The sequence below is a fragment of the Hippopotamus amphibius genome, chromosome 15 (genome assembly GCF_030028045.1).
Source record: "Hippopotamus amphibius kiboko isolate mHipAmp2 chromosome 15, mHipAmp2.hap2, whole genome shotgun sequence".
In the NCBI taxonomy this organism is placed as follows: domain Eukaryota; kingdom Metazoa; phylum Chordata; class Mammalia; order Artiodactyla; family Hippopotamidae; genus Hippopotamus; species Hippopotamus amphibius.
This window is the reverse complement of record NC_080200.1, coordinates 3,776,612-3,799,257: the sequence shown is the minus strand read 5'-3', so window position 1 is coordinate 3,799,257 and position 22,646 is coordinate 3,776,612. Positions and strand designations below refer to the sequence as shown.

Below are 22,646 nucleotides of genomic sequence, written 5' to 3'. Positions count from 1 at the left end.
CGACCAATCCCAGTGGGAGGCTGGGAAACAGGTGAGGTGCGCCGGGGGCAGGGGTGCCGGCAGGAGGTGATGGTTACGGGCCTGGGCTGCAGTGCATGCGACAGGGCCTCTGGGGTCGCATCCTTTGAGCAGGTGCAGCCCTGCTCCCAGGGGCCACGTGCTCACCGGGAGGAGCCCTGGCCGTGCAGGTCATCTGACTCTTTGGGGTCAAGGCCAAGAGGATAGGCTGAGGGTCCAGGACACCCCACTGAAGGACTGCTACACACCCACTGTGCCCTGTGTTACTGATGAGGAAACGGAGGCCCAGGAAGGAAGACGCAGGGCGGAGGCAAACTCAGTGCTGGACCCCCGGGCAAACACCTCCCTGCAGTTCTGGGGGAGGTGGGTGAGCTCGCTTTGAACTTGACCTGCATCTCCCAGGTAACAAACTAACGCCCTCGGTGCCACCCACTGCAAAGCAGACCATCTAGTGGAAGAGCGGGGCCCAGGTCAGCTGGGCTCCGTGAAGCCAGTGAACTGAAACAACGGCAGTGATTCCTGCTGGGACCCGAGCGGCAGTCGCATTTCCCACGCCTTTTGGGAAACACCAGCCGCCTGTTCTAACAGGCTGCTCCCCTGGGCGCCCGGGAGGGTCCTGACCCTTCTCAGGAGGAGACTTTGTTCCCGCCCCCACCTCCCCCACCCAAGACCAGGTGGTGCCCACAGCTGCCCTCAGGGGAGCAGGGCTGAGTGGACGACAGTGTTCCCACCAGACAACCTTCAGAGGGATGACTGGGGAGGGGGGGCACGCAGGGAGGCAGAGGGGCCCCCGGGGAGTGGAGAGGGCCGGATCCTAGCCCAGGGACCCCCGTGCAGAACACACCCAGGAGAGTCAGGCTTTGGAGCTCTGAAATTCACCCCAGCAGACCCATCCCAGGGTTATCTGAGGTCCCGTAAACACTCATAAACTGTCCCTGCCAAAACACGGTCCCACCTCAAACCTTCCTCTCCTCAAGACCAGCACCCTCCAGGGCCTCGGCGTCCAGCCTCAACCAGGGCCAGGTCTCACCCTTGGACAGGCTGCGGGCAGCACAGGCCCGAAGGATGAGGGGCAGGGCCCTCCTGGACCAGCACACAGACTGGACGTGCGTGGACCCAGGGGTGGCCTGGCCGGCTGGTTTCCAGGAAGATGGAGTGATAGAAACGAGAAGAAAAGCACTCGAACAACCGAGAATTTAGAGAGGCCCTGGGAGGAGGGACGGAACACTCCATGTCATCCTTTTAAAACCACTTTGTGGGACGTCCCTGGTGGCGCAGTGGTTAAGAATCCACCTGCCAATGCAAGGGTCACAGGTTCGATCCCTGGTCCAAGAAGATCCCACATGCCGGGGAGCAACTAAGCCCATGCACCACAACTACTGAACCCACGCACCACAACTACTGAGGCCCACGAGCCTAGAGCCCGTGCTCCGCAACAAAAGAAACCACCGCAATGAGAAGCCTGCACACCACAACGAAGAGTAGCCCCCGCTCACCGCAACAAGAGAAAGCCCGCGCACAGCAACAAAGACCCAACGCAGCCAAAAAACAAACAAAAAACAAAACAACCACTTTGTGGCAGGGTCACTAGATCAGTGGCTGAGCGTGGGATCAGGGCAGGGGCAGCGCTATGACCAGGCAGGGAAGATGCGGCAACCCCTGGCTCCCCGCTTTCATCCTAAGCTGCAGGCACAGCAGAAACCAGAGCCCAACCAGAAGGCCCCGCGTCAGGAGCTTTCCGCGTCATCCCAGCCTCCGTGGTCCAGAATGGCTCCCGCCCGCCCCCCTCCGCCTCTGCATCCACCGGGCACCGACGGGCCTTGGTACTTACGTCATCGTACAAGGAGCCACTGATGTCGGCCCCGTAGATGGGCGACACGAATGTGAGGTTCTTCCAGTACTTGCGCTCCAGGTCATCAAAGTCCTGGTGCCGGGGGGTGCAGTATCTGGAGACAAACCGAACGTGTGGGGCTCAGGGCGCCTGCTGGACACACCGGGGGAGAGGCTGTGCTCAGACCCCCGCCCTCCCGGCGCAGGCAGAGCCCTGGAGCGCATGCATGAGGTGTGGTGACTGCCAGGGGGTGAGGTGGATGCGACCGGCAGGCGGCCAAGCCTGGAGCGGTGCCCAGGGGTCCCATCTTGCCAGCTATCGCAGGACCCCCAGGTCAGACCACACTCCAGGGCCACGGGAGCTGGAGGAGGGACCTGGGCTCCAATGGTTTTATCCGCCTACCACTGACTGTGCAGACACTGACAGCACCCACAACGGGCCAGGCACCGGGGAGGCAGGGACAGTGCATGACGGGGATGGACAGACAACGCCTGCCCTCACGGGACACTTGTTTGAGAGCAAAGAGACTGCCAGAGAAGCGCAAACGATTTCAGCGAGTGAGGGAGGCTGGGCGCCACGCAGAAACGGGGACTAAACAGCGGTGCGGCGTGCCAGGAAGGGTACCCGTGCGCCATGGATGTCCACGGATGTGCCCATGAGCTCCCGGGGCGGGGGGGGTGCATGCCCAAGTGTGCCATGGTGAGCTGGGCGCTCAGGGAGACATGCCAGGGAGCCCCTGTCTGGGGAGGTGGCCTCAGAGCCGAGATGTCCTGGGTGGGGGAGGCACTCCAGGTATGGGGGATAGGCGTGGCCCTGAAGGGTCGGCCCCGGAGTCAGCCTTGAGGCAGCGTGAGGTGGACTACGTGGTCCTGGGTCAGGTGAGGGTCCGGATTTCGCCCCCTAAGAACCCAGGGACTAGGAGCCGGGGGTGCTGAGGCCCACCCAGGGCACACGGAGGCACCCCCAGGCCCCGGCGGACGGAGCGTCCCCCGGCAGGTGTGCCGTGGCTCCCCACCCCCCAAGCCCGCCGGGGCCACGTACTTCTCGCTGTTGGCCAGGCGCCGGTACTCCCCGACCGTCATGGCCTTCTTCTGGATGTTGTACTGCGTGAAGAGGCCTGACTGGCCCGTCACCACCTGCTGGATGGGCGCCGGGATGACCACGTCGTCGATGTCGTCGTACGTCTGCCGCGGCTTCCACTCCTTCGGGGGGATGATCTGCGAGACGCGGGGGGGTGGGGGGTCAGGGGTGCTTCCTGTGGGCTCAGCCGCTCAGGACCGGGCACTAGGCAGGGAGAGCCCAGGGGCAACCGGCACCCTGTGTGTGCGTCACCGAGCTCCCAGGAGACCCGGGGCCTGGCCCATCTGGGCACCACTGACTCGGGGTGGGGCTGTGCCCCCCTCTGCGCGGGGCTGGCCCCCAGACAACGTGCGTGACCACGAAGCGAGCAGAGCGGGCGGGTGGGCTGTGTACGCCCCTCGGCCCGGGACGCACTTGCTGTGTCCCGGGGGCTCTGCTGCCGCGCCCTCTGGCCACCGCATGCCCGGGGCCCCGGCGCAGGGACACCGGTGCTGCAGTGCCTGCGCGTTCCAGGAGCCCCGCCCCAGCGACACCTCCGGGAGGTGATCGCAGCCCTGGGTGCTGGGGAGACATTGGGACACGAGGACCCACGAGGGCCCGAGTCCTGCCTGGAGGGCGCAGGTGGTAAATCCTGGCAAGAAGAAGGAAGCGGTAGCAAAGTAACAAGTCCTAAGACCCAAGGGGCGGGGTGAGCCGCCCAGAGGCGGGCGGCGCGGGGGCGGAGACAACTCCAAGGGGGCGGAGGCACCACCACGCCCCTCCCCCAGCAGGTGGCGGCACCCCGGCCGCCTGCCCCACCCCAGGAGGGGACGCAGCTGGGGACGGACTTCCCCCTCCACGCTTCCCCTCCGCCGTTTCGGGGCGACCTCCGGCAGGCCCCACCGGGCCCGGGGGCGTGTCCGCAAGCCCCAGACCTCCTTCCGGGGCGCCCACCGGGCCACCCGCCCGACAGCTCTGGGAAAAGGCACCGAACCAGCCCGTTTTCAGTGCGTCGGCCGCGCAGCCTGGGACGCCGCACCCTCTCCCGGCTCAGGGCCACCAGCGAAGCACAGGGCGCGGAGGCCCCAGTCTGCCGACAGCTCCGGAGCGCCTGAGTCCGCTCGCCTCCCCCAGGATCCCGCTGTCCCGTCGGAGCAAGGAAATGTTTGGCTTGGCGGCCAAAACCCTGACTCTCCAGTTCCCTGAGAACGAAAGGGTGCTGCCCACCCCCGCCAGCACGCGTGGGGGGCGTCCACCCGCGTAAATCAGTAACAGCAGCAGCAGCTAGCATGGGAAAGCCAGCGCTCCTCACCCGGGCAGTCCCACCCCACGGAGGACACGGGGTCACGTCAGGGGACACCTGGGGTTGTCACAACAGGAGTGGGGGGGCTTCTGGCATGGAGTGGGTGGGGGCAGGGAGGCTGCTCCGCTCCCCACAGCAGCCAGCATGGGCCCCGCAGGGAACGACCCGGCCCCCATGTCAGCAGTGCTGGGGGGACCCTCACTTAGAGTTAAATGGGGACGAGCCCCCGCCCGGAGGACACGGCCATTCGTCACGACACCGTGGGTGCCTGGGGTGACAACAGGGTGCTGGGGTCAGCCTGCAGGTTAACGTTTTTGAGAAACCTGAAGTCAGGAGATGAACTAAAACACTCAAGGCTAGAAATGCAAAAAATAAAAAGAGGGCCCGTGCCTCCAGGAATCGGTGACGGAACCGGGACCCTCAGCTGCTGTTTTTCAGGGTTTTTTTCTTTAGATTCCCTTATTTTTATTTATTTATTTAAAAATTAATTTTTATTGGAGTCTAGCTGATTTACAATGTAGTGTTACTTTCTGCTGTACAGCAAAGTGAGTCAGTTACACATATACATACATCCACTCTTTTAGATTCTATTCCCATCTAGGTCATTACAGAGTATTGAGCAGAGTTCCCTGTGCTACACAGCAGGTCCTTATTAGTGATCTATCTCATATACAGTAGCGTGTGTGTGTCAATCCCCGTCTCCCAGTTCATCCCCCGCCCCCCAGCGAGCTGCTCATGTACTATGAGGCCGATCCCTCCTCTATGCAGAAAAGCCTGAGTTTCTTCTGGGGGAGAGCGTGGTGACCGCGGACTGTGTCCAGCACCCCAAGGGACACCCCAGGTCTGTTGGAGAAACGCCTCTCTCATCCCAGGCTGCAGGGTGAATGGAACATTCACCAGCCCTCTGCTCTCAGGCTAAGTCTCGGCCCCACGGGCTCTGCGGTGTGACACCTGGACACCAGCGAGCGGCTGGCAGACATGCCTGACACCTGGTTCACACGTGTGAACCATGCTTTCCCGGGCACATGCTAAGCGGGTTCTAGAAAGGCCACGTGAAGAGGGCCACTTCCAGCTGGTCTGGAACCCAAAGCTTCTGGAAAAATCCCTCAGCAAAGCACCGGGGCCTGACACCCTCATCTCTGCAGAGCGGGATCTGAGAGGAGGCTCTCCAGGCAGGGGACACCTGAAGGACGTCCCTAAGGGACCGTGAGCATCCCAACTGCATGGCCCTGGACAGACCCTGACTCAAAGGTTCTGGGGGGCCAGGCTCAGCCAAGACCGGGAGGACACAGGCCACATACCCACAGGAACAGGGCGACAGCGGGCGGGTGGCCAAGGTGGGAGCACTGGGCAGCTGGGGCAGGTGTGGGAGACCCTGTAAGAGGGCAGGAAGTCAGGGGCCAGCCTCTGCCCCCCAAGAACCAGCTGGGCACAAAGCCATTCTGCTGGTGGCAGGCCTGGTGGCTAAGAGGAACCAGGGCACCGCCTGGCTGCAGGGACTGTCCTCAGGGCACTGAGGGCACTGACGCCCCTTGACCCCTCCCCCAGGACCCCACACCACGCCCCTTCCTGGCTCTCCGCCGCCCCCCCCCCCCCCACCCTGAGCCCTTCCCAAGCAGCCTGAGTGGGAAGGAGTGCAGCTAGCCCCGGCCCCAGGGCGCACGCAGGGTGGCTGAGGAAAGCGACGGGCCACCCCGACAGCCCCAGCGTGGGGCCCCCGCACTCAGAGCCCCCCGAGCTCCGGGCCCTGGCCCAGCCGTGCCCACGGAGTGTCCACCCCCACCCAGCTGCCCTGGGCCCGACAGAGCTTTTTTCAGGGGGAGGGGGCATCACATGTAGCTTTGATGGAAAAAGAAACCACAGCACCACATACACGCCACATACACACACACACACAGAGCCCCAGAAGGTTGGTCAAGGCCACTGAGACCAGGGTGAAGGGGACCCCGGCGTCTGCAGAGCTCACACAGGCCAGCAGGATGCCGCGTCCCTTCTCCCTTCTCCAAAGAGGCTGGCAGCCCTCAGGGCCAAGGGCCCATGTCGGAAGGAAGCAGAGGCGCTGAGGGCCGAGGGATGTGCCTTCCTGGACCCATCTGTCCCTGCAGGGGCAGGGAGACCACCGAGGGGCTAGAGGCACCGGCACACCATCCCTGCCCGACGGGAGCAGGGATGCAGGTTCAGCATGGATGTCGGCATGACTGTGCCCCCAGGATTTCTCGACGACAGCAGGGGAGCTGCTCCCAGCATCCTTGCCCGGCCCCCACCCCGCCCTACCGGAGAGAAAATAGCAAAGAAAATACCACTTAGGAAGAGTGGAAAGGAACACGCAAACAAAGAAGCAGAGGGAAAATGTGCCCTGAAAACAACTGTCTCACAAAAATACCCAGCCCAAACGGTTTCCTGTCGATTCAAGTACCTTAGCAGAAAACTAGTCCACAAGAATTAATGGCTAAAAGCAGAGACGTGGGGCTCAAAGGAAGGGAACGAACGAGCAGAGCAGAGGTAAGGCCATGCAATGGAGACTCGGTCACAACACCCACAGCAGCCCCGGGACAGAAGATGCTGGAAACGGCCCAGAAGCCACAGCCGGAGGCGACAGAGGAGGAAGGAGGGAAGAGGGGCCGGCGGGGGCGGGGGGGGGGTTGCCGGGTTGGGGGGGGGGGAGTGACAGGTGCTGCCGACGGAGCATCCACGATGTTAACAAGATTCCTGGCACAAAGGATGACTTGGATGCAGAAACAGAACTGGCGCTGCGTCCCGGCAAACGCGGAACAAGGTGAGTGACAGGACACGTTCCAGATAAAGGAAGGGCCCCCCACACCCAGCCCCACAGGCACCAGGCCTCAGAGTCCGCCCCACCCCACCTCAACTGGAGCGCCTGCAGGAAAGGGTCGCCTGACAACTGACTCCAGCCAATTGGTCCAGCTCCAAACGGAGCCTCCAAACTTGCAGGAACCCAGGCCCAGGGCTTCCAGAGCCACACACCCTGATGAGAAGGTTCTGCTGGGTCTGTGCTGTCACGGGGTCCAAGGAATAAAAATCAAGGGCAGGGAATTCCCTGATGGCGCAATGGTTAAGAATCCACCTACCAATGCAGGGGACACAAGTTTGATCCCTGGTCCGGGAAGATCCCACATGCTGCGCAGCAACTAAGCCAGTGTGCCGCAACTACTGAGCCCCCATGCTGCAACTACTGAGCCCGAGTGCCTCGAACCTGTGCTCCACAACAAGAGAAGCCACCACAATGAGAAGCCCGTGCACCACAATGAAGAGTAGCTCCACCTGCCACAACTAGAGAAAGCCCAGGCGCGGCAACGAAGACCCAACACAGCCAATAAATAAATAAATAAATAAACAAAATGGAAATGACATTTGGAAAAAAAAAAAAAATCAAGGGGAGGGAAAGGGAGAGGAGGAAAGATGCCGCAGGCCCACCGCTATCCTCATCTGCTCAGCTGAGATTAAAGGCGCAGATGTAACACAACCAGCCAAACCCGGCAGGGGAGGTTGAGGGAGGAAGGTCAGACACTGCCTGAGGGACAGACCACCGCGACCTGTGGCCCAGTAACACCCACCGCCTGCTTCCGTCCAGCTGACACCAAGATTCTTTTTTTTTAATTAAAAAATTTTTTTTAATTTATTTTTTATTTTTTAAAATTTGTGGCCGCCCCATGCAGCCATGGGATCTTAGTTCCCCGACCACGGATTGAACCAAGTCCCTCAGCAGTGGAAGCATGGAGTCCTAACCACTGGACCACCAGCGAATTCCCTTTTTAAAAATTTTTAAGTAATTGAGGGAAAACTAACAAATAAACATTATTTCAGGACAGGTGAAAATTCCACAAAATGCACATTCTGGTGTCTATAAATCGGGTTTCAGGGGCACAGCCACGCCCGTGGGGTTGCGGGTCGTCTAGGCTGCAGAGCTGGGGGGTGGCGACACAGAGTCCGGCCCAAGAAGCTGAAAATACTATCTGGCTGTTTGTAGAAATGGCTTAGCGACCCCAGCTTCAATAACAGAGGACTGGGTACGAGATAAAGTGCCAGTCACACGGGAAGCAACTAGAAGAACCCAAATCGGGTGACAAATCTCCCAGATACTACGTGGCGAGCAAAGCCACACACACACACACCCCCCCCCCACACCCACACACACACCCACACACACAGCTTCATGTGCACAAGAAGAAACGCGGCATCCGTCCTTGAGATCTATTCCCTGCACAGAAGAGGCGTGGGCAGTGATTTGTGGTAAAGGGCGATGCAGACACGCTGTCTGCCTGTGTTCACACGTGCACACACGCGCGTGCACGTCCACACGACGGGCTGTGGAAAGAGACACGGGAATCAGTGCTGGGCTGCTCCAGGCAGAGGAGCTGGGGCCGGGGAGGGCGGAGGGGACGCTTACTCTCCCTCCTACCCCGTCACGCTGCTTGAACTTGCCTCACACACGCACCACAGTCTCAAAAAAACGTGTTTAAGCAGGAAAATAAAGACAGAAAGTAAGCCCTCCCCGGCACCGACTGCTCTGGGACCCCCCCGGCGGGGCAAGACGGCTGCTGGTCCCCCCACGATGCTCTGTGTCCCACCCAGTGTCAGCGCCCTCGGGGACCCCAGGGCCCACAGCGGTGCCTGGCTCAGAGGAAGAGCACATGTTCGTCAATAAACGAGCCCAGAGGGGCTCAATGAGCAGATTCGTGGGTGCTTCTCGGGCCCCTTGCCCCGGGTGGGCACAGGGCAGGGGCCGTGGAGAGCGGCTCGGGGGGCCAGGGTGTCACCCACCTTGGCCAGGCCCGCCCGGTGGGCCCCCTGGGACTCGATGTAGGCCACGTATTTGTTGAAGTCCTTAAACTCCTCCATGGTTGGGCGAAATGTCATGATCTTACAGCTCGGGTTCTGGGCCCCGTGATCTTCAGACCCCATGGCTGCAGTAGAGAGACGGCCACACCTGCGAGGGAGACAAGAGAGCATAAGCGCCGCCGCCGCCGCCGCCACCGGCTGGTTCCCTCCTCCCCGAGAAGGCGCCCAAACCACTGGACCCCGAGGACAGAGGCCATGCGGCTGAGCGGGGCGAGGGGAGCCAGGGCCGCTTCGTCTCTCGCCCTGATATAAAAGACCCAGTGACTGCAACGAACTACAGACTGAGGCGGCCCCGTTCTAAGAGCCCACGCGATGTCAGAGGCCAGGGCACCTACTTCAAAGCCCGGGCCTCGTCCAGATGTGCTGGCTTTGACCTTGGAGCTGGAATCCAGAGGCAGCAGCACCGGGAGGGCTCGGAAGGTGAGTGAAGTCACGTGTGAGTGTTTCACGAGCGGGGAATACCTCTGGGGGCGAGGGGCGGTGCCCTGTGAGCGGCTTGTGGGTGGCTCCAGCACTGGCCGGGCTGCTGTCAGCGAACCCAGGACCCAGTGCCCCAGGCAGGGATCTGGAGCCAGGAGAGCAGGAGGCCTGGCCACAGAGGCCAGTTTCCCACCACGTCGCCCTAGAATGTAACCAAGCCTGGATGACTGAGCACGGAAGGGGACAGCGTGGCAGGGATAGGGCTCCTCTAAGTGACAAAGGCTGCAGGCTGGAGAGGCCCCCTCCTGGAGTTAGGTGCCTGGTGGCCCACCCCAATCAGGAAGAGGCTGGGGGCAGGGGGACAGACTCTGGGGAAGGGTCCCTGCTGGCAGACTGAATTCTCAAAACAAGAGAAGACCAGACTCGGGACTTCCCTGGTGGTCCAGTGGGTAAGACTCCACACTCCCAATGCAGGGGGTCCGGGTTCCACCCCAAGTTAGGGAACCAGATCCCGCATGCCACAACTGAGACCTCACATGCCACAACTAAAGATCCCGCACGTGGCAACGAAGATCCCATGTGCCGCAACTAAGTCCCGGCACAGCCAAATAAATATTTAAAATAAAAAAAAAGAGAGAAGACCAGACTCTCTCCAGGATTTGGAAAAGGTCAGAAATCAAGTGCACACAGACCCAGAACTTGGAGGAAAATTAACCAAGTCCACCTCCCCCCACCCCAAAGTGAGCTGGGAAATGAAAGGCAGGACGCCCGCCACTCCAGGAAGTGGGGGGGTCCTTGTCACCAAGACACAGCCACTGGCTCCCCAAAGGCGCTCCTCCCGGCGGGCACTAGAGGGCAGCACCAGTCCGGGAATGGGCGCCGAGGCGGGCAGCTCCCTGGGACAGACCTGGAGGCCCAGCACCCAGTCCGGGCGCTGCCTCCACCACCCCACACCGCACCCGGGGCCTGGGCGCACGGGGCGGGGGCGGGGGGATGGCAGCTAAGGCCCCGCTGTGAAACCCACACGCACGGCTGGGCTGGTAAGGACTCCAGGGGTCCTGGCACACACGGGGTCACCCCTGCGTCCAGGCTGGGACCCCGGGGCCCCTCCACCCCGCGTGCCCAGGAGCCACTCCCGCCCCTCCCTGCGGGGCAGCCGAAGCTGCAGTCTGCATGGCAGGCCACCGGTGCCCGGGACCATGTGACAGCGGCTGTGGGAGGGATCCCAGGGAACCATGGAGAACACGTGGGCTCGTAAGGGGGGAGGGTCGTCACGAACCCCCCCTCCAGAGCAGCAGGCGCCAGAGGGCTCGGGCCGCGGCCAGGCTGACCAGCCCTCGGGACGGACCACCACGCCGTCCCCAGCCCGCAGCCAGGGCCTGGTGCCTGAGTCCCCACCTGCCACCCCCACTGGCCCCACCTGAGCCCCCAACCCAGCTGCCCTCTCCCCCCGAGCCCAGACCCGGCCACACGGGGTCCCTCAAGGCCTCCGCTGTCCTGAGGGAGCTCGAGGCTGCAGGGGGACAGGCCTGGCCCCGATGCTCCGGGGAACAGGCGTTGGACCCGAGCTGGATGAGGAGGGAGGCACAGGGGTGTAGGGAGGGGGGAGGGCAGGAGAGGCGGGAGGCCTCCCTGGGCAGGGACCTGGGACGGGACACGGTGGGAACAGGACAGAGGACCAGCCGCAGCCACCACTCGCCAGCCTTTCTCATGCTATCACCCGAGCTGCCCTGTCCTGTCAATCCCATGTCCCCCCCCCCCCCCCCCCCGATCCCCGGCGCCCACTGGGGATGCTCACCGTCCTGCCCACTCAGAGCAATGGCTTCCTGGGGGGAGGGGGTCCCTGCCGCCCACCCATCTTGTGTGGCCATCAAATCTGTCCCCTGAGGCCTGCTGCCGGAACGTGATCACCCAGGTCTTAGCCCCTCGTCCCAAGCCCCCAACGGCTGGGCAAACGGCCCGAGGCTGGCTCCTCAGCCCACCACGGACGGTACCCAGATTCAGATGCGGTGGACACATCAGCGCTTAACCACCCGGCCCTGTTCTCCACGTTTCACTTGGGTGATGTGTCCACTCTGCACAGTTCACGAGGGGGAATCATGTACCTGGACGCCCGGCTCTGCCGCGACCACCCAAGTCTCCCAACCCCACCCCCCCGCCCCCCTGTGGGTGACAGGCACCAAGACCACCCGCACCAGCAGCTCTCATCTTGGCCAGGTCGGTCCGGGCAGGGGAGGGGGACACAGGCCACCCCCAAGACCAGCCTGTCCTGGGCAGAGCAGGGGCAGCCCCAGGGCCCTGCCCACACGAGTTCTCTCGCCCATCAAACATCACCGCAGATGTGCTTTTTCCGGGGCGGGCGGGGGGGATGCAAGCAGGTGATATGACAGCAGGTAGAGTTTCCTGCACACGCACCTGGCAAGACACACTTCTCCAACCGCCACCGTCATCCAGATTCAGCTCATCAGTGGATCATGTGCGGTTTTCTTTTTCTCTTTTTTTGTCTTATTTGTGCCCTTTGCAAAAACGTGTTTAGTAGGTCAATATAAAGAAGCAAATTAAAACAGTTTATGATCTCAACATTCTATACCTCAACATGTTTTTTGAAGGAGAGCGAATAAAAATCAGACACGCACATCCTTAAAAAATAACAATAGGAATCTGACTGAAAGCCAGCCCTGGGTCAACCTTCTGGTTTACTGGAAACATGGAGGGGCCGTGGACCAAGGACCCCCAATGAGGGAACTCACAGAACAGTCCAGAAAGACTGACGCGCTCTTTACCAGGCAATGCCATGCCAAAAAAGTGAGGCTCTAACAACTCAATCGTAAAAAGACGAACAGCACAGTTAAAAAGTGGGCGAAGGACTTGAACAGACGTTTCTCCAAAGAGGAGACACAAATGTCCAATCAGCACATGCAGACCTGCTCCACGTCATCCTCCAGCAGAGGAAGGAGAATCTAAACTGCAGGGACACACACAGCCCCACACTGGGTAGGCTACCGTGGAAAAGCAGATACTAGCAAGTAGTATTGGTGAGGGTGCAGAGAAACCGGAACCCTGACTCCCAGCTGGTGGGAATGGAAAATGGGGCAGCCACTGTGGAAGGCGGTCCGGCAGCCCCCCAAATAGTTAGACATGGAATTGAGCGCACAAGCCAGCAGTCTCACTCCTAAGTATACACCCAAGAGAAATTAAAACATACGTCCAGGGCTTCCTAGGTGGCGCAGTGGTTGAGAATCCGCCTGCCAATGCAGGGAACACGGGTTCGATCCCTGCTCCAGGAAGATCCCACATGCCACAGAGCAGCTAAGCCTGTGCGCCACAACTACTGAGCCTATGCTCTTAAAAAAAAAAAAAAAAACATACGTCCACACAAAAACTTATACACAAATGTTCACAGCACCACGACTGACAACAGCCAAAAGGTGGAAACCACCCGAGTGTCCGTCCACAGATGATGGTGTACACGCTGGTCCCTCCACACCCGGGAGCATCACTCAGCCGCGAAAGGGAGAGAAGCACTGACACTTGCTACAACGTGATGGACCTTGAGAACATGATGCTGAGTGAGAGAAGCAGACACAGAAGGCTGAGGTCTGGGTTTCTTTCTGGTGTGATGCAAATGCTCCAAAGTTGATGGTGCCGAAGGCTGCAGGACTCTAAACTCACTAAAAACATCAGAATGGTGTGCTTTAAATGGGAGAAATGGGTGGTGGGTGAATTCTATCTCAATAAAGCTGCTCCCCACCCCAAAAGAGAAACAGAGACTGGGGTGGGGGGAAGGAAAGAAGAAAGTTCTGCACTTGGAAAAGAACAAAAAAACCCAATAAACAAAACCTCTGGCCGCCTGGCAGGATGGGTGACGGAGCCCTCATCTCCTCAGCCCGCAGGAAGGCTCCCTCAGATCCAAGCCCCCCGCCCCGTGAGAGATGGGAGGACATCCCCAGTCCAGCCACGGAGGAGGCGTCTGCTGGGTTCCTTCTTTGACAGGAAGTGCAGCCTCCAGGGACACTTGGCAGGTCCCTCCCTCCCCGCCCCCACCCTGGCCCAGCCCCCAGCGCCTCTAAGGGGAAAGACAGCAGCCCTTTCTCCCTGCTCTTCACTCTGAGGCTGAGAGCAGGCAGGCGTGTAGGCTGCAACCACTGAGTTACACATTCCAAATGGATGAATTGTCTGCTATGGGTATCACCTCTCAATAAAGCGATGATTTTTCTTAAGCCCTGCCTTCGCGGAGAGCCTGCCCGCCCGGCCTCCCCGGCCCGATGACCATCGGCACCCTGCAGCCCCGCCCCCAGGGACCAGTGAGCACGACTGCGTGTGGAGAGGCGGCTCCCCGGCTGTCCTGGGCGGCTCCTCTTCACCCAGAGACAGGTGACGAGAGGGGGCCACTCGCTCTCTGAGTCCCAATGAATGAGTCCAGCCCAGAGAAGCCCCCCTGGGCTGTTGTGCTGGCACCTCCCCCAGTGGCCTTAAACTTGGGACTCGCGGGCTGGACCACGGGGGCACTTCCGCCACCCCTGTGGAGGCCGCCCCCCAACCTGTGCTGCACCGCGGTGACCAGGTGGGGGTCTTTCCCGCCCCACCCGACAGCCGCCCCTCCCGGGAGCAGAAGGCTCTCCGGACCTGGACTCCGGCCTGGGGCAGATGCCCACGGGAGCCCGGCAGGGGTGGGTGCACTGAGCCTGAGAGCCTTGGGAGAGGGCGGGTGAGAAACACCCCAAGGGGGGGCCTCCCACAGCCAGGTGCGCTCTGTCTGTCCATCTGTCCATCTGAGAGCCAGAATTCAGAAATGAGATGACTGGCAGGGGATGCCCTTTTCCCAACAGGCAGCCTCATCTTTCTGACCGAGTGGGCTCTGGGGACTAAGGGTTTCTGAGGCCCGATGGCAGATGTTTTCCAGAAACTGGACGGGTGGCTTCTGAATCTGCAACTCGGGGGTTTTGACAAGAATACAGTATTCAATATACTGGAAGGTACGTCCTCTGAAAAAAAATGTCACCTTACTATAAAGCTTAACCATGAAAGGTGCACTGTTTTTGAAAAGGATTCGGGGGTTCCCTGAGCACAAAGTGCCCTGGTCCCTCTCTGCAGGGCCTGTGCCCCTGCCTCAGAGGGGTGTCCCTCCCCCATCTCTCTCCACCTGGCCCCTCCCCTCCACCTCCTCCACCTGCCAGCAGGTGAAGCCCCAAGCCTCCCTGTGACTCCCAGCCAGCCCTGGGCCCTGCTCCCATCTCAGCCCAGTTCCTGCCACCAAAGCCCAGTTCCCAACAGGGGACGATGACCAAGGGGCCCCTGACTGGGCTCAGGACCCAGGAGGAGCCAGCACCCCTCCACCAGAATTCAAAAGGAGCCCACCACAGAGGAAGGGTGGGAGCCCCCCAATCCCCGCCCGCTGTCCCCAGCCCCAGGGCGTGGGCCTCGCGTTCCATCACCGTGTCCAGCAAGCAGCCCATCAGGTGCCCTCGTACAGGAACAAGGCTGGTGGTAGAACATTCTCCACTTTAGCCTTCACTGCTGGGAGCACCACCTACGTCCTGGGTTCCCTGCGAGCCAGGTGTGTTCCTTGATCACATGGAGACTGAAGCCCAGGGGGCACTCGGGGCAACTACCTGCTGCCCGACGGCACCCGCCATCCCCAGTGTCAGAGAAACCTTTGCCCCACCTGCTCCCTGGCCTGTGGAGCCAGATCTGGGGTCATCGTGCCAGCTCCACGGAGCAGGGGAGCCCAGGCCAGGGGGAAGCACAGGCACCAGGAGCGGCCTGCAGAGCACACAAGGACGAAAACACCAGCCTTGATGTGGCTCCACCCCAGGTACGGCCACAGGGACGAGAGGGACAAAGCAGGCAGAGGCTAGAGCCAGGAGGGCTGGAGGCCAACGTCAGACGGGCCAAGCCCAGCCAGACGGGGCTTGTGTGGGCACCAGGGCGGGAGGGTTGGCGCTGCCCTGCGTGCCAGGCCAGGACCATCCTAGCATTTACCTGAGCGACGCCCAGTCTGAAAGGCCCAAAGGAAGAATTGCTCGCAGCCCAGCACACTCGTTCCCTTCGGCCGCCGAACAAATCTCCACAAACCTAGTGGCTGAAACAGCACAACTTATCTTCGAGTTCTGAAGGCCAGGAGTCCCACCCGGATCTCCCATGGGCTGTGCTCCTTCTGCAGGTTTCCTGCCTTTTCCAGCTTCTAGAGGCGCCGCATCCCTGGCTCGCAGCCCCTCCTGCATCCTCCCATGTCTCCCATCTCTCTCTGCCTCTCTTCTCCGATCTCTGCCTCCATCACCACGTCTCCTTCTGCCTCTGACCCCCACTCTGCCTCCCTCTTAGAAGGACCCCTGGGATGACACTGGACTGCCCAGCTAATTCAGGGTGAGCACCCATCTCCAGATCTTTAACTTCATCCCAGCTGCAGTGCCCCCTCACCCCGTCAGGGAGCATCTTCACAGGTTCCACAATTAGGGTGTGGGCACCTTGAGGGGCGCTACTCCCTCTACTTCAAACGCCACATGAAAAATCCATCACACAAAGAAGTAAGGAACAGTCACCACGCCCCTCCCACCCAGGACTGCTGCTGTGAGGTGCGTCCTGGAAAGACAAGCACGTCTGCCTCCTCACTCAGACAAAAGCACAGTTTCGAGAACATCAGGAACGGGACCAAGGGATACCCAGTGGTCTGCTACAGGACTCCCCTCCCCGCATCCTCCCCATGACTTGGACGTGCACGGCGCCCCGGGACACGGAGCCTGCAGCTGCTCTCTGGCCACAGAGCTGACTCACGGGCGCAGCCAGAGGCCCCAGCGATGCCGAGGGAGCCGTGTCTGGCCGCTCGCGCCCCGGACGACCTTGGCCTGCATCTTCACGTTGGTGCCGTTGCACCCCCGGCTTGACTCCCAGGTTGTGAGGCTGATGCCTCGTCAGTCCCCAGACACTTGGCTGAGCTGTGGGGAGGAGCCAGGAGGCGTGCACTCAAGCTGGGCTGCATGACGGCTTGGGGAGTCCCCCGGAGCCCCCATTCCCAGGAGGCCTGAGCGTGGGGAGGGCAGGCCCAGGGATCCCCAGGGGCCAGGCTCGGCCCCATCGCCCCACATTCCCAGAGCCCCTTCACTAACCCCAGAGCAAGCATGCGACGCCCCGGGACCGTGACAATCGGGGCCACGCTCTCAGAAGATGCTGCGGGGCCAAGGGCGCCAGCCCACGGAAGCCTCGATGAGCCACGCGGGGCAACACACAATCTAAGTCACGACCTCAGGCAACTCTGAAATGAGGGCCTCCTGGTTCAACACTCAATCCTTCCACCTAAGTACCCCCCAAACTGCAGAGAGAAAATGAATGACTACATAGTAACGTGTCATTCCCCCCGCCCACCCCCATGGTCGGGGGTCTTGCTCAAAACAGACGGAGGCAAAGGAGAAACATTTATGTCTCTCCCTCTAAAAACCCGTGCTAAGGCCACCTTCTTCTCTTCATCTTTGGTATACGTTTGAACTTTAAAGAAAAAAAAGCTCCCCTTGTCATGATCCTCCCAGAGGAAGTGCCCACGGCGGGGCCGCCCACAGCCCATGACAGGGGCATCTTTTATTAGCCCAGAGACGTCACCTGTCTGTGCCCAATGATACAAAACTGGGTGCTTTTCACACGCACGCGCGCGCGCGCGCACGCGCACACACACACACACACACACACACACAGGAAAAAGCTACCAGACCTGAAAAAAGAGACCAAGCAATATGTCAAGGAGGGAGAAATCTTTACAATGAAGTAAATGAGCAAATAAGCAAAGAACCAGGTTGGAGGGGGGAGGCCAGTGGCAGGAAGATGGTTGGGTGAGAAGCCCCCCTGCGGCCTCGGCGGCCCACGCCCTCCCTCCTGCGTGGAGCTGTTCTGCTCGGCACTGAACCGGCGCATCTCCAGCTCAGATCCTGCTCCTGACAAGCCAGGGCGCAGCGGGACCTGCTCGAGAGGCTGCTTCACAACCACAGGAACCCACCACCACGTGGCCGGGAGCACGAAAGGCAAGTTACCATCTGACCCAGCAATCCCACCCCTCGGTACTGACCCAAGGGAAACAAAATCACATGTCCACCAAGATACTTGTATTTAAATATTCACAGCAGTGTCATTCATAAAACCCCAAAGGCAGAAACAAGACAAGTGCCCATCAACAGATGATGGAGATTAAAAAGGTGGTCCCTCTACACCCAGGAGCATCACTCAGCCACGCAAAGGAGAGAAGCCCTGACACTTGCTACCACGTGGATGGACCCTGAGGACACGATGCTCAGGGAGAGACGCGGACACAGAAGGACACACAGGGTGTGACTCCACTGATGGGAAATGTCCAGAACAGGCAGAGCCACAGACACAGAGAGTGGGTTCCTGGTTGTCAGGGGCTGGGGAGGGGGTGGGGGGGACTGTTTAATGTACAGAGGTTTTTAGGGGGTGACGGCGATGTTCTGGAATTAGGTGGTGGGCGTGGTGGCACGCCTCTGTGAATGTACTAAAAATCATTGAATTGTATACCTTGCTTTTTTTTTAATTAATTTTTCTTTTTTGGCCACAGCGCTGCACAGCTTTTGGGATCTTAGTTCCCCAACCAGGGATTGAACATGTGCCCACAGGAGTGAAAGTGCGGAGTCCTAACCACTGGACTGCCAGGGAACTCCCTGGATTGTGTACTTTAAAGCATGACTACTAAGGCACATGAACTACATCTCCATAAAAGTTAGCTTTTATAAGGTCCAAGGCAGCCTGTTTGGGACCTGCCAGACCACAGTCAACCTGTCGCATCTGTCATAAGGACTCTGATCTCCGAGAACACCCAAGGCCTTTAGGGGAAGGAGCCCATGACCTCACTCATTTCTGTCTCCCACACGCCGCCCCCCCAAGAACATTCTCACACCTTCCAGGGCTGGGCGGCGCTCAGTTTCTCCAGCTATAAAATGGGTTGATTGAGGAAGACAGTCAGCATCCTTGTGAGGGACTACTGAAAAGCCAACCGCACAGGGCAAGCTATGTGCGCACAATGCGTCGTGTGCGTGGGGCTACACAGAGGATAACCGAGTTTCGGGAACTGACTGTCTCGTAAGAAAGCACGAGATTTAAAGGTAAAGCAACGCTTTGGGACAAACACAGTGAGAACCGACCGTTTCCAAACCAGTCGACGAGGGCCTGGTCCACCCAGCCCCAGACAGTGACAAGCTGGCGGGGACCGGGGATGGCCCACCTTCTCTGTGCAGGACCACACGGTAAATGTTTGCAGGCCACGCAGCCTCTGTCGCAACCACTCAGCTCCACCGCCGTGAGGAGGAAGCCGCAAATGAACGGACTCAGCTGTGTGCGAGTAAGACTTTATTTACGAGAACAGACAGTGGGCCGAGCGGTCCTCGGGCCATAGCTTGCCGGCCCCAGATCCAGGGGCCTGAAACCTACTTGTTAAGGAACAAAACCTGCACTCCACCCCTTGTAAAGGGGAACCCGAGTTCCACGGCCCAATTCTTGGGTTCCTAAATCGTGGTAGAAGAGACAAGGCCAAGTTCTAGTCCATACTGGGCCCTCATCAGTCACGTGGCCTTGGGAGGAGGCTTTGTCCAAAGTCAACACTGAACACGACTTTCTCACTCGGCCAGGAGCTTTCCTCTCCGTGGCCGGGAGCACGGGGACTGCCCATCCCACGCTGAACACCCCTCCAGCCGGTCCCCCCGCACCGTGGGCACCGGGCACAACGGGCTCAGACTGCTCCCTCTTTTCTTACCGGTGACTCCCTTGGGCCACCTTCAGAGGCCACCTCTGTGAACCCTCTGTCCCATGAGGAGGGGGACACCCTGGAGCTGAAAGCCAGAAGCAGCTGGACAGTGGGATTCTTTTCAGAGCATTTAAAAATAACCCTCCCCTCTCCCCGTGACTGGTCATCATTTCCAGCAGGGCATGGGGTCGGCCCCTCGGGGAAGCCAGAAGTGGTATCCCGGTCAGGGACATGACACAGACAAGGCAGCTCATCCTGGGCCGTCCCGGTGTCCCCAGAAACACACAGTGGTTCTCAGGGCTTCTAGAAGCGAGGGACAGGCGTTCAGATGCTGAGAGGCCAGAGCACAGACACGGAGAGAAGGCACGTCCAGCAGAACCACCCAGAGGAGTCCAGGCTCCTCTAGGGGCACCTGCTCCCTGGACACCCCAAGAACTCAGAACCAAATGGGGCCGCCTTCTCCACCAGCAGCCCTGGGGCCGGAGGCCCACACGCACACTTACTTCAAAGTTCCTGGTAAGCAGTAGGCAGAGAGGCTGCAGGGAGAGATGGTCCAATAACTGGCTTCTCTTAGGGCTTCTGTCCGGTTCCAGCAATGGTGATGGTTCCTAAAATGCACAAAATAAAAGCACAATTAACTAAAATGAGGTCCTGCTTACGTCTTAACTCCAAATTACGCTCCTGGCAGCTACGTGTAGCCGGGGATGCCTGCCTCTGCTCAGACGTTTCCAAATCCTCGCCACTTTCCCCAAATATGAAAATCTGTAGCCACGAGCCCGTTCCCCACTAAAGCATTCTGATGACGGGCATTTTCAGCTCAGCTCCTAAAATTCAGTAGTTGAGGAAGCGAGAGCCTCCACGAACAACCAAATCAGACCAAAGATGCTTCTGGAAACCTTAAGGTACAGGCACTCCTGGGAGGTTTACAAGAAACTCTGCCCCCTCCAAACCCCCGCAGGCAGGGAAGGTGCCCCTCCATGGAGGACAGTCGGACGAGAAATGCCCCGCCATGACCACTATCTATACCCCTGGGGGGCAGAGAACACACGGCGCAGTGAGGCAGGCGCCGTGCAGCCGAGACCCCACAGGGGGCAGGGTCCTGACCACGGCACTCACAGCCGGGCTCAGGGACACTAAACGTGGGGTGTGGGCCCAGGGCCTCTGACAACCTGGGCTCCAGCTTCCCTGACTCATGTGCCTCCCTGCCCCCACCTCCTGGACACCTGAGCTCCTGACAGCTGGGGGTCTGCTGGATGCTCCCTGCCCCCGTGCCTTTGCACGTGCTGCCCAAGGCTGGACTGGCCGCTGGAGGCCGACCTTCTGGGCAGGGCAGCTCGGCCCAGGGGTCCTGGGGGTGTGGAACTCGGTCCTACACACCTTCCCCAACTCACCAGGAACTTTAAATAGCACGAGTCCCACAGACACCCTTTCAACACGCAACACGTGCCAATGTTTTCTTTCTTTCTTTAATCAGGTTTCTTAAATTACTGGCACAAGCCACTAAATTGATTTCACTGTCTTCTAATGGGTCCCAAGCCCTGGGCTGAAAGGCCACACAGACCGAGCTGTGAAATTATCCTCGGGCCCTCGCCTCTTCCTCTGGACCAGCTAAGCCGCCCGTGGCCACATGTGATCTCAAGCGCTCCTCGGTCTCTCCCGCCAGCCCCTAACAGCCACAAGAGCTGAAGTCCGGGGGTTCGATAACTCTGGCATCCCTCCACGTGGCTGTGGCTGGCGGAACAAGGGCCCCCAAGGACGTGTCCGTCCTAACCCCCAGGAGCTGTGACTACACTATCTTTGGCGGCACGAGACTGCAGATGGGATGAAGCTGAGGGTCTTGAGGTGGAAGATGATCCTGCGTTATCAGGGGGCCCAATGTCATCCCCAAGGGTCCTTCTAAGAGGGAGACGGGAAGGTCAGAGTCGGAGAAGAACAGACGACAGAGGCAGAGGTCAGAGCGATGCGCTCTGAAGACGGAGGAAGGGCCGCCAGCTGAGGATGCGGTGCCTCTAGAAGCCGGAAGCGGTGAAGAGCAGATTCTTCCCCGGCGCCTCCGGGAGGATCAGCCCTGCCCACACTTGGATTCTAGCCCAGTGAGACCTGCGGCGGACTTCGGGCCTCCGGGCGGTAAGGTGATAAAAGCACATGGTTCTAGGTCACTGAGTCTGTGGTCGTTTGTTACAGAAGCAAAGGGAGCCTGATCTGGTGGTTTCCACACACACCTACACCTCCCTGATGACAGAGGAGAGGGGCCGTCTCACCCCCACTGCCCGCAGGGCTCCCTGCTGAGAACGGCCAGCCCACCTCTCACTCACGGCTGCTGGGGTCACGTGTCTCCCTTGTCACCAGTCACTGCCTCTCTGCACGCTATCTCCCTAGATGGACAATGGGCCACCCCGCAGGGCATGGGCTGCAGGCAGAGACCGCCCGAGCCCCTGGTCCTCAGCCTGGACAGACCCCAGTCTGCTGCTGCCCGAGGCTGCGGGGTCCTCCTGCCCTCATGCTCTGGGGGATGACGGCAGAGACCCCAAGATATGAGGCTGGACGCTCTGGGACTGAGGTCAAGGCTCAGTGCTCAGGCCACGGCCAAGGCAAGGCCTCTGTCCACCCTGACCTATATCCACACGGGGCTACGCTCACCTGCGTCCCCTGAGCCCACAAGGGCTGAGGGCCCCCCGTGGCCAGCCTGTCACCACCCTGGAGGCCCTGACACACCAGGGGCCTGGCCTCCTTCCCGGCCACAGCCCACTCGGCACAGGGCAGCCAGGGCTGAGGGATCAGGGGGCCTTAAGCATGGCCTGGGCACGGTGACTCCCTTCCAAGGAAGACAGTATGGGAAGGGGGAGGGGTGACTTCACAGTGGAGACACCTGAACAGCGCGACCTCAGCCAGGGGACCAAGGTCAACACCAGCAGTGATGAGTCATGTTGACGGCCGGCCCCCCGAGATGAGGGACGGGACGGCCCCTCACTGGGCTGGGGTGTGGCCCTCCCCCAGCACCCAGCGCCCCAGGCTAACTGTGAGAAAAACACCAGACAAGTTCCCACAGAGGGAAAGTCTGTGAAATCTCTGACCACGGTCCTCCTCACACCCGCCAAGGGCATCAAGAGCAAGGGACGTCTGAGGAAGCGTCACAGCCCAGAGGACCCCGAGGAGACAGGAGGCCTGAGTGTCACAGGGGTCCTGGACGGGGTCCTGGGACAGAAGAGGACACCAGGGACACACAAGGCAAACTGAAGGAGGTAGGACCCTAGCCAACAAGAATGTCTCCACAAGGCTCATGAACTGCAACAAACCCGCCTCCCGTGAAACAGGGTAAGAGGAGACTGGGTATCAGGCTCAGGGGTATGGGGAACTCTCCCTACCAGCCTCGACGTCTCTAGAAATCTACAACTGTTTAAAAAACAAACTCAGAG

At 60.2% G+C, this 22,646-nt stretch overlaps 1 protein-coding gene across 2 annotated transcripts in view; it reads right to left on the bottom strand.

Moving 5' to 3' along the window:
- KDM4B (lysine demethylase 4B) overlaps positions 1–22,646 on the bottom strand; it is a 144,569-nt gene that overhangs the window by 92,330 nt on the left and 29,593 nt on the right. For both annotated transcript variants that reach the window (XM_057708595.1, XM_057708597.1), the window contains exons 2-5: positions 19,734–19,838; positions 8,994–9,159; positions 2,891–3,066; positions 1,850–1,964 (exon numbers count right to left, since the gene is read on the bottom strand). In XM_057708595.1, coding sequence (XP_057564578.1) covers positions 1,850–1,964; positions 2,891–3,066; positions 8,994–9,134 — 432 coding nt within the window. In that variant the 5' untranslated portion in view covers positions 9,135–9,159; positions 19,734–19,838. The remainder of the gene's footprint in view (positions 1–1,849; positions 1,965–2,890; positions 3,067–8,993; positions 9,160–19,733; positions 19,839–22,646) is intronic.